At 49.3% G+C, this 11660-nt stretch overlaps 2 protein-coding genes and 1 long non-coding RNA gene across 3 annotated transcripts; 2 read left to right on the top strand and 1 right to left on the bottom strand.

The window, feature by feature from the left end:
• The first annotated feature begins 482 nt into the window (after positions 1 to 482).
• LOC4340237 (uncharacterized) lies at positions 483 to 2655 on the top strand. The gene is made up of 3 exons (XM_015787737.3): positions 483 to 1346; positions 1417 to 1904; positions 1988 to 2655. Exons 1-3 carry the CDS (start codon positions 524 to 526, stop codon positions 2303 to 2305), a joined length of 1629 nt encoding a protein of 542 aa, XP_015643223.1. The 5' UTR covers positions 483 to 523; the 3' UTR covers positions 2306 to 2655.
• Positions 2656 to 7008: 4353 nt separating this feature from the next.
• Positions 7009 to 10126, top strand: LOC4340236 (putative receptor protein kinase ZmPK1). Its single transcript, XM_066311424.1, has one exon. The coding sequence runs from the start codon at positions 7480 to 7482 to the stop codon at positions 9970 to 9972; it is 2493 nt and encodes an 830-aa protein (XP_066167521.1). The 5' UTR covers positions 7009 to 7479; the 3' UTR covers positions 9973 to 10126.
• A 194-nt stretch (positions 10127 to 10320) lies between these two features.
• On the bottom strand, positions 10321 to 11052 carry LOC136356886 (uncharacterized). Its single transcript, XR_010741920.1, has 2 exons — positions 10823 to 11052; positions 10321 to 10741 (listed from the first exon to the last, which is right to left on the bottom strand). It is a non-coding gene; the product is annotated as an uncharacterized lncRNA (long non-coding RNA).
• Positions 11053 to 11660: the final 608 nt, after the last annotated feature.

Below are 11660 nucleotides of genomic sequence, written 5' to 3'. Positions count from 1 at the left end.
TTTTCATATAGATTTTTTTTAAAAAAACATACCGTTTAATAGTTTGAAAAATATGTACGCGGAAAATAAGATAGATGAATTGGGCACTTGAGGGTAAGAACACAGCCTGTGTTTGGACCCAAGGGTTCCCAACACCTCTCCATCGTTTTCCGCGTGTACGCTTTTCAAACTGCTAAACGGTGTATTTTTTTCAAAAAGTTTCTATACAAAAATTGCTTTAAAAAATCATATTGATTCATTTTTTAAAAAAAAATAGCTAATTTCTAATTAATCACGCGTTAATGGACCGCTCCGTTTTCCGTGCGAAGAAGATTCGTTCCCAACCTCCCCCAGCAAACACAGCCTTAAAATCTTTTGTAGTCAAAATAGGAGACGGAGAGAGAGAGAGGGGGGGAGCAGGGGGGGAATTGGATTTGGGGGCAGAACCATCATGGGAAAACCAACCGTCGCCTTGGTTCAACTCCTACAAGAGTAAACTTGTGTCCCGCTGGTACCTCTGCTGCTTTGACCACGAGAGAAGACGATGCATTCCTCCTCTTCCTCCTCCTCGTCTTCCGTCGAGATCATCGACGCCGACGCTTTCTCCTCTCCCTCCGCCGACGACGCCGCCGCCGCCGTCGACTCACCGCCCGCGCCCTCGAGGTCCATCGCGGATCGCATCGCCTCGTCACTGCGCACGCAGGAAGCCGTCGACGCGCTCTGCAAGAAGCACGGCGTCCCCAAGGGGTTCGCCGCGCGCCCCGCCGGCGACCTCCGCGCGTGCTCGACGCCGCCGCCGGGGGCCGTGTGCGTGTACAAGGACGCGCTGGAGGCCGGGATGCGCGTTCCGCTGCACCCCTTCGCCTGCGACGTGCTCCGGCACTTCGGCCTCGCGCCGAGCGAGGTCACGCCCAACGGGTGGCGCATCATGGCCGGCTTCCTCGTGCTCTCCCACCACGCCGGCGTGCCGCCGTCGCTCGCCGTGTTCCGGCACTTCTTCAAGCTGTGCTTGTTCAAGTCGAACGGCTGGTACCACTTCCGCGGCAAGGACACCGTCGGGTTGCTCTTCACGGGGATGCCCACACACCTCAAAGGTTGGAAGGAAGGTTTCTTCTTCTTGTCGTCGTCGGCGCCGTGGCCGTGCCAGGTGCGGTGGGGTGGGCCGCCGTCCAAGAGCTCCATCGCCGATCCGGTGCTCACCGGTGAGGAGGAGAAATGGGCGGCGAAGCTTCTGGACAAGCACCGCGCCGCGGTTGATCTCAGGACGTATCTCACCGAGAGCAACCTCGCCGCCGCATTCTCCTCCAACCCCGCCGCCGCCGCGTCGCCGCAGCCGCCGCCGCCTTCTCGTTCTACTAGGGCCGAAGGTAAAGTGTCGAACACCTTCCTGGCTCCGGCGACATTAACGAATTTATAACTCCCGTCGTGTTCCTGCAGGGATGGACCCGTCAGTCTTTGAGATGATGATGAGCATGCGGGCGGAGAAGGCGGCCGCGGCGCAGGCACCGGCGACGGCGCAGAAGGTGAAGACCGAGCCGGAGAGCGACACGCCGCGGTGTTCGCCGTCGTCGGTGAAGAAGAGGAAGTTTGAAGCAGAGGCCAATGCGAAAGACGGGACGCCACCTACTCCCCATGGCTTCTCGTGCTCGGCCTCCGGCCTGTCTTCCCCGCCGCCGGGATTCTCCGCGCAGAAGCCGACGGCGAGCGACCAAGATCGGAAGCCTATGTTCTCCGCGCAGAAACCGACGGCGAGCGACCATGATCGTACGCCGGGGCACGTGCCCGACAAGCACGACGGCGACACGGCCGACTGGAAGGCCGCGCGGCAGCTGCTTCAGGGCATCGTCACGCCGTCGCGGGAGCGCCAGTTCCCGGCGGCGAAGCCCTCCGACGTCGTCGCGTCGAGCTACGTCACGCTGCTCCAGGTTTCGCTATCCACATCCCGCCATTGATGCGATGCTCGTCGTCGTCGTCGCCGCCGCCGCGTTCACTCGTTCTCATGTCGCAGGCGGCGAACTACGCGACGTTCTCGCTGGACTACGCGCTGGAGCTGGAGGAGAGGCTGCGCGCGCGGGAGCGCGACGCCGCCGCGGAGGCGGACGCCATGCGGAAGGAGGTCGAGGAGAAGGCGCAGCGCGGGCTCGCGGCGGCGAAGGCGGCGGCGGTGCAGGAGTACGTGCTGTCCGAGGAGCACAAGCGGGAGCTCGCGGCGCACGCGCTGGAGGGGTACGAGCGCGGCATGGAGGACATGAGGGGCGTCGCGCTCCGGCTGAGCCCGCGCCTCGACGCCGCGCGGCTCGTCGTGCCGCCGGGTCGGCCTGATTGATTAGGCGCCGCGGCGCGGCGCGCCACGCCGTTTGAGCTGTCTAAAATCAACGCTAATCTGCACGCGTCTTTAGATTATTAGGGATTTTCGGTGTTTCAAGTTCAATCCTCTAGCGTGTTTTTGGCTCATATGGACTACTCAATTCCTAGTAAAGTGCCACACTCCTTTAAAATACCTTATATTTTGAGACGATTAGAGTAGATTATCTTATATTTTAGGATAAATGGAGTAGATTATATTGGATGAGGATTATTGTGGCACTTCTCATCCGTTTATCCCTCTCCCATGCAATTATAGCATTGACATGTGGGCTTTACCTTTTTCTAAGGGAATAAGTTCATCTAAGGTCCCTTAACTTGTCAACGAATCCGATTTTCGTCCCTCGAATGGAAAACCAGACACAATGGGTCCCTCAACTATCAAAACCGGCTCAGATTAGGTCCCTTGGTGGTTTTGAGGGTGGTTTTGGCTGACGTGGCGCCTACGTGGCTAATTTGACTCGGTCTTTGTCTGACGTGGTATTGACGTGGCGCTTACGTGGTAATTCGATCCGAAAAATAATAAAACCCGTGGGACCCACATGTCAGTTTCACACACAAATTAATAAAAAAATTGGTGGGGCCCACGTGGGCCCCACATGTCATCCTCACCCCTTTTCTTCCTCCTCTCTCCCCATCTCCCCTCTCTCTCCTCACTGATCGGTGGAGCGGGCGGCGGCGACCAGAGCGGGCGATGGACGGGGTGGCCGGCGGAGCAAGGGCAGTCGGAGCGGAGCAAGTCCGCGGGCGGAGCGTGGGCCGGTGGAGCGGGGTAGCCGGACCGGAGCAGGGCGGCGGCGGGCCGCGGTCGGAGCGGAGCAGGGCAGGCGGAGCGGTGGCGGCAAGAAGCGGGGCAACTGCACCTTCTCCCCGTCGGCGGTCACCACCGCCGCCTAGCTTCTCTCCTGACGTCCACCGCCGATGCCCTCCTCCTGACCTTCCCTCCCGCCGCGCGCTGCCGCTCAGCTCCTCCCTTGCCGCCCGTCGCCCTCTCCCGCTTTCCCGCCGCCCGCTGCCCCTCAACTCCTCCCTTGCCGCACCGCCCGTCGCCCTCTCCCACGCTGCCGACGCCCTCCTCCTTTCCCGCCGCCCCCGTCGTCATCAGCACCCCCTTGCCGCGCCAACGGCACCGCCCTCCTCCACGCCGCCGTTGCCTTGTGTTCCCGCGCACCGCCGATGCCCAGTCACCGCGGCCGCCGCCGCTCCGCCAGCCCCGCTCCGCTCCGCCCGCGGCCGCCCTGCTCTGATCCGGCCGCCGCCGCTCCGCCAGCGGACCCCCTGCTCCGGTCCGGTCGCCCCGCTCCACCAGCCTCTGGTCGCCGCCGCCCCGCTCCACCGGTCAGTGAGGAGAGAGAGGGGAGATGGGGAGAGAGGAGGAAGAAAAGGGGCGAGGATGACATGTGGGGCCCACGTGGGCCCCACCATTTTTTTTTATTAATTTATGTGTGAAACTGACATGTGGGTCCCACAGGTTTTATTATTTTTTCGGATCAAATTGCCACGTAAGCGCCACGTCAATGCCACGTTAGACGAAGACCGAGTCAAATTAGCCACGTAGGCGCCACGTCAGCCAAAACCACCCTCAAAACTGCCGAGGGACCTAATCTGCGCCGGTTTTGATAGTTGAGGGACTCGTTGTGTCTGGTTTTCTGTTGGAGGGACGAAAATCGGATTCATTAACAAGTTAAGGGACCTCAGATGAACTTATTCCTTTTCTAAGCACTGCTACACATACTTATTTTTTCTTATAAATTTTTACTAATAATTACGGTTGATTTAGGTAGATAGACGTTATAAATATTCAAGATGCAATTACAGCATTACATATTAGTGTTAGTGTTCGTAAGAATTTATAAGAAAAAAATTACTACTAGTACATGTACTTTTTCTTTTACACAGCTTTTAGAAGTTCAGGGACGGACTACACCCGATTTTACGGAAGGACGCAGGTAAAACTCAGACCTACACTTGAGAGACGTAAAGTGAACTTTTTTCCTTAGGGTGATCCAAGTGTCACTGCGTTTTGCTCTAGATTGCGTAGCGGCCCATTTTCCGCTAAACTGAAAGGTTTCGGGCCCGTTTGCGTTTGAAGGCCACTGCAGCAGAAGCTTTTGCTCCTTCTGTTTCCGAATACAAAGCTTAGGCCCCGTTTGGTACGGCTCCAAACTCCAACTCTCAGCTCTAAACTCCTACTCCAGTTGAAGCTAGCTCCTATTGGAGTTACAGACCAATCAAAAGTGTTTGGCAAACTTTTAGCTCCAGATCTGAAAAAAAAAAGAAAAAAAATTTTAAAAAAAGGAATCCCCGCCGCCAGGCCGCGCGCCGCCGCCAACCGGCCAGCCCCCGCGTCGCCGCCGGCCCCCGCGCCGCCGCCGAGCCCGTGCGCCGCCGCCAGCCCGCGCGCCGTCCGCCAGCCCTCGCGCCGTCCGCCAGCCCTCGCGCCGCCGAGCCCGCGCGCCGCCGCTAGCCCGCACGCCGCCGCCGAGCCCGTGCGCCGCCGCCGCCAGCCCGCCCGCCGTCGGTTGCCGCCGAATCTTGCCGGAGAAGATGGGAGAGGAGAGAGAGGATGGGAGGAGGAGTTTAGGGGTAGTTCAATGGCATTTCTGTGTAAATACATCAAAATTTTAAAGGGTAGTGGGTCTTTTAGGGTGGAGTGGAGCTCTGGAGCAGCAAAAACCCAGCTCCATCCCCGTAGTACAAATTTATGGAGCTGCTCTGCCAACTCCGCTCCAAAAAACAGAGAATTTGTACCGTTTGGCACAGCTCCAGCTCTAGATAAATTGGAGTTGGGAGCTAGAGCTGTGCCAAACGGGGCCTTACTTTGATGAGCTTAAGGATTTTTAAGAACGGTGTGAACTATGGAAAACAGAAAAAAAAAGCAGACAAATAATCATGATATCTACTCTGTCAGTATTAAAATATCCTGGAAATATAAGAGCGAATGGTTAACGAATCATTCATTGCTTGTCAATGTAGTAGTACTACCTCCGTCCCAAAATATAACAACTTTTGGCTATGAATCTAAAGCTAAAATGTTTATATTTTGAAACGGAGGGAGTATTATAATGTAGCTCGGGGCAGTGTTAAATAGGACCAAGAAGGTAAAACAACAGTAAAAACTTTATTTACGCGTGCCTTACTATTTTTTTCTTTTGAAATGGGCCTATTTTGTATTTGGACAAAAGAAATTCTTTTAAAATGGGCCTTATTTTGTATTTGAAAAATGATAAGCAATGAGTAAGCGAGAGCGGGGACGAACTAGTAGAGGCTGACCTCATCCGAAAGAGTGGGTCGATGAAATTACCGCAGACGCCTTGCTGTCAGGAGTGGGGTATGTTGCCTGCCACTTGAAGAATAATTAGCCGTAAATGCGAATACGCGTGTAAGTCTAGAATTTGAATCCGGGTGGGCTAGTTTCACCACAAGAAAATTAAACGGTTGAGCCATGCTCACTTCGCAATAATTACTTTGGGTACAAACGGATTAATTAAACAATAGAAAGTTGAAAAAATTATTTATTTTTTCTCCTCAAAATAGCTGATGGTAACATTTTTTTTTTTTGGAGAAATCGTACCGTTGGAGAGCTTGCCTATGGATTAAAAAGAACATTTAGCAATGTTGGCACTTGATACTAATGTTGCCTAAAGACCTGTTTGGTTGAGGACTAATGTTGCCACATATTTTTTATTAGGTGACTAAGCTTAGTCTTATCATACTTTTGTGTAAACAAGATAACAAACTAAGCTTAGACAAAGTTAGATAAGAAAATAGAGTGTATGATATGTGTACCAAGTGATTAAGAGTTAGACAAAATAAAATTATGGCAGAAACCAAACACTATCCACTAAAAAGTGGTTTGCCTAAAGTTAGATGCGATAAATTTAGTTGCCAACCAAACAGCCCTTCTTCTAGCGGGCCACAGCGAGATTCATGAACAGTACAGGACTACCAGCTTGTTACTGTCCTCACATATGATGAATCTAACTGGAAGTCGCCAAGTCGGCCAAGGGCCAAGGGTTATCTTTCTTGCAGCTTTCACAACTTCGGTAATGCCGTACTTGACCGGTTGATCGAGGACGTGCATGCATGATGTAGCTAAGCTAGCTAGCCACACATCGCACAGGGATGCAGCAATTGAAGCAGCTGCTGCAACTTGCAGGGTCGCGTTCGCTACTGTATCTATTGCGGTGGTCATCAGGGTGGCGTATTAGTGGGGAGCAGCTCGAGATGCATTTTCATCTCTCAAGGGATTCGAGGGATGAAAACACTTTCCCGGAAGCAGCTCCATCGACGATAATGTACAACATAACGTGATCAATAACATGTAGAACTTATACCATGAATTTATATGTCAATGGCAATGTCCCTCTGACTAGACGGGAGAGAGAGAATCTTGATAACTTGGGCTGGGACTGGGAGAGGAGAGACGTGGGGAGGGAGGGAAATGATGCATGAACTTCAGAACTAGGATGGTTAAGAGCAGATAAGTACTGGTTTTGCTACATTGCCATGGAAGCTTCTTGTTTCGTTCTGCTAGCCAACTTGCTGGAGTACTTGCAAGGCCGACCTTATGATGATGGAGATATTGGTTCTGACTTTTTGAGTTGGACGGGGAATCGAGCTGAGGCTGCTGAGCGTGCAAATAAAACAGCTATATTCATTCACACAGATACAGGACTTTGAAGCATTTATCTATGATAGTTTTGGCCGTTTATCAGTCCCTTTCTGAAGCTAGTACATCAAATATTAAAAAAAAAAGCTAGTACATCAAGTAAATGCTACTACCTCTGACCCAAAATAAGTTCATTTATGGGTTTTTTATTCAATGTTTGACTGTTTTATTTGAAATATATATATATATATATATATATATATATATATATATATATATATATATATATATATATATATATATATATATATATATATTAAAAAATAAGACACGTATAAAATATTATTCATGTTTTATCATCTAATAACAATAAAAATACTAATCATAAAAAAAATTTAAATAAGACGGACGGTCAAACGTTAGACATAAAAACCCACAAATGAATTTATTTTGGGACGAAGGGAATATTAGGCTGTAGCAACAGGATTAGTGTACACGATCTACGACAAGTTGTCACAGTAATAATGGGCACAATCTTGATACATATAATAACATATGTACCAGTTTCCCTTGCATTCCATGGAAAGCAGTTGCTTGCCGTGGCCATGAGAGGCGTCAGCATTTTCACCACATCGATCTCCTTCCTTCTCGCGCTCACCATTGCTCTTGCAGAAGATCAGAGAAGCTCCCTTGCAAGGGGTTCCTCAATCTCCACCCAAGATGACACCACCACCATCCTTGTGTCCCCCAATGGCCACTTCTCATGTGGCTTCTACAAGGTGGCCACCAACGCCTTCACCTTCTCCATCTGGTTCTCCAGGTCGTCGGAGAAGACCGTCGCGTGGACGGCGAACCGCGACGCTCCGGTGAACGGCAAGGGCTCCAAGCTCACCTTCCGGAAGGACGGGAGCCTGGCCCTTGTTGATTACAACGGCACGGTTGTGTGGAGCACCAACACCACGGCCACTGGCGCTAGCCGTGCAGAGCTTGACGACAGCGGCAACCTCGTCGTCATGGATCCAGCCGGTCATCGCCTCTGGAAGAGCTTCGATTCACCGACCGACACGCTCCTCCCATTGCAGCCGATGACTCGAGATACAAAGCTGGTATCTGCATCTGCCAGGGGCTTGCCTTACTCAGGCTTGTACACCTTCTTCTTTGACAGTAACAACATATTGAGTATCATATACAATGGCCCTAAGACTAGCAGCATATATTGGCCTAATCCTTATGAGCGGTCGTGGGAGAATGGTAGGACTACTTATAACAGCAGCCAATATGGGATTCTCAATCAGGAAGGCATGTTCTTAGCTAGTGACAAGCTTCAATTTGAAGCGTCTGATCTTGGTGATAAGGATGTCATGAGGAGGTTGACACTCGATTATGATGGTAACCTAAGGCTATATAGCTTAAACGCAACGAATGGTAAATGGTCAGTCTCTTGGCTGGCATTCCCTCGACTCTGTGAGATACATGGTCTGTGTGGCATAAACAGCTTCTGCACATACATGCCAAGCCTTCAGTGTTCCTGCCTCGAAGGTTTCGAGATGACTGAACCTAGTTACTGGAGCCAAGGGTGCAGGCACAAGGAAAACATCACAGTCAAAGGGGATCATAACGCAAACAACAATACAGAGCAAAAATTCATATTCGTGGAGATCCCCAAGACTGACTTCTATGGGTATGACTTCAACTACACCCCATCTGTCGCATTGCCAGTCTGCAAACAGATTTGCTTGAACGATGATGGCTGCGAAGCTTTTGCATATCGGAAGGGAAAAGGTGAATGTTTCCCGAAGGCTTTGCTTATCAATGGCAAGAAATTCCCAGATCCTAGCAATGATATTTATCTAAAATTTTCCAAGGAGGCGTCGTCTTCACAACTATTGGCTTCTAAACCATCCCATATCTGCAAGGTAACAGAAAAAGACGCCTATCCTTCATCGCAAATGTTCGAGGGTAGCAATTCGAAATTCAAGTTTGGATACTTCCTTTCTTCAGCATTGACATTGCTTGTAGTTGAAGTGATTTTAGTTACAGTTGGATGTTGGGCTACATACAAATGGGGAAGAAGACCAGAGATTCGAGACGAAGGCTGCACCATAATTTCCAGTCAATTCCGAAGGTTCAGTTACAAGGAGTTAGAGAAGGCAACCGGATTTTTTCAAGAAGAACTAGGAAGTGGAGGATCAGGAGCAGTTTACAAGGGAATCCTCGATGATAATAGGAAGGTCGCGGTGAAGAAACTAAATGATGTGATCCACGGAGAACAGGAGTTCAGGTCAGAGCTGAGTATCATAGGACGAGTTTATCATATGAACCTTGTCAGAATTTGGGGGTTTTGTGCCGAAAAGACGCACAAGCTCTTGGTTTCTGAGTTTGTTGAGAATGGCTCTTTAGACAGAGTTTTATCCAACCATCAGAGCGTGTTTCCTGTGCTACCGTGGAGCCAAAGGTACAATATCGCACTTGGGGTAGCAAAAGGATTGGCTTATCTACACCATGAATGTCTGGAATGGATCGTGCATTGCGATGTTAAACCAGAGAACATATTGTTAGATAAAGATTTTGAGCCAAAGATTGCGGATTTTGGATTGGTGAAATTACTGAATCGAGGACCAAGCACAAATATCCTATCACGAGTGCATGGGACAAGAGGGTACATTGCGCCAGAGTGGGCTCTAAATCTTCCGATCACAGGCAAGGCTGATGTTTACAGCTATGGAGTAGTGCTTCTTGAGTTAGTGAAAGGGAATAGGGTTTCTAGATGGGTGGTTGATGGTGAGGAGGAGGTGGAACTGGCTGTTAAACGAACTGTTGATATTCTCAAAGAGAAATTAGCTAGTGGGGATCAATCATGGCTGCTGGATTTTGTTGACTGCAGGCTGAATGGAGAATTCAATTATTCACAGGCAGCCTTAGTGCTAAATACAGCAGTGTCATGTCTGGATGAAGATAGGCGCAAAAGACCAAGCATGAACAGTGTGGTCGAAATCCTACTTTCACTTATGGAATAATGGTCAGTACGGCTATTGCTGATATGTGTAATATGAGAAAAATAATAACGTATGTAGTTGCAGAGAGAAGATACTGGGCGGATATTTTTATGTAAAAAATGTCTACAGACACATGAACACATATCATCTTAATACTTACTCCGTATTACATAGAGTAGTACAGTTCAGGTTCCCTCAAAAGAGTATAGTACTTCCTCCGTTTCACAATGTAAGTCATTATAGCATTTCTCATATTCATATTGATGTTAATGAATCTAGATAGATATATATGTCTAGATTCATTAATATCAATATGAATGTGGAAAATGCTACAATGACTTACATTGTGAAACGGAGGGAGTAGTAATATTCATCATAAGTGTACTTGTCTGAAACTTTGGATATTTTGATCTATATGTATGAGATGCATCGATTTCCACTAAATATTCAGTGTATACCATTACATTATTCGACAGATGAGTGCGTCTAAGTCTAACAAAGTAGACAAACATGTCGTAGTAGCTGTCAAGACTACCAAGACGTGGGAAATGAAATTCTAATTCCTTTTTCACTATTACTACCTAGACTAGATTTATGGAGCAGGGACAAATAAAACAATTAAACTGGAGCCGCCAACTATTCAGTATCATGCAAGCTGTATGATCCAAATGAACTAAAAAAACTGACAGCAATAGTTTAGGAATCAATCACACACCATTTATTATGCGCGCGGCGACGCCAGCCAATGCCCACGCATCAATCTCGAATAATCCTTCCGCTCCGGCATCACCTGCGCACAAACCCCCCCGAAATCAACCTCGGCCCCCTCCCCCCACCTGAGCAAATGCGTAGTAGTAAAATCCCCTCTTACCATTGCAAAGGGCTCTCCACGCCGAGCCGTGCCGCCCCCACCGGGCAGCAAGATACGGGCAGCGCGCTCACCGGCCGTCGCGGCACATAGCCTTGCGCGCGGGCGTTCGGCTCCGCCTCCGGCGACCCCCGGGCACCACCGGCCCCGGGAGCGGCGGCGCCATGAGCTGCTGCTGTGGTTGACGGTGCTCTCGTTGCGGCGGCAGTACGGGGAGAGTGGGGCAATGGGCTGATCCAAGTGAGGGATTATGTCTGGACCATTTGGAGTCTATTAGGCTTGAAGCCCATTGAAACAGAAGCATGTGCCAATATTCTTTGGGGGAAGATGTCTATGCTTCCTCCCTCAAGTATCGGCTGAGTCCTTTGCTCCCTCAACTACAACAACACGCATGGCACCTCCCTAAATAATCAAAACCTTTGAGGATGTGTCTTGAAATGTATACGTAAAATAGACGAGTCATTAGCGTATGATTAATTAAGTATTAAAAATTAAGTTAATATCTTTTAAAAGCAACTTTTCTATAGAAAATTTTCGTAACATACACCGTTTAGTACTTCGGAAAGTGTGCGTGTGAAAAATGATAATCTTTTCAATCTATTCACTCCTAAAGAGCAAGTCGATTATCTCCTTAGAGGGTTTGCATCGTACAGCCTACTTTTATCCCTACATGGCGCATGTCACCTTTTTTTTTATCTTTTTAATTGAATAACATTTCAGTCTTTGCTCAACAAGTTATAACCAATTATTACAAAGTCCACACTTCTGACATAATAATGTAAAGAACACACAAACTAAAAGACACCAACATAAGATAAAAGAACCCTCAATTACTGAATTC

This window comes from Oryza sativa, chromosome 6 (genome assembly GCF_034140825.1).
Source record: "Oryza sativa Japonica Group chromosome 6, ASM3414082v1".
In the NCBI taxonomy this organism is placed as follows: domain Eukaryota; kingdom Viridiplantae; phylum Streptophyta; class Magnoliopsida; order Poales; family Poaceae; genus Oryza; species Oryza sativa.
Note: the sequence above shows the minus strand (reverse complement) of the source record. Positions and strands in the feature narration are given on the sequence as shown.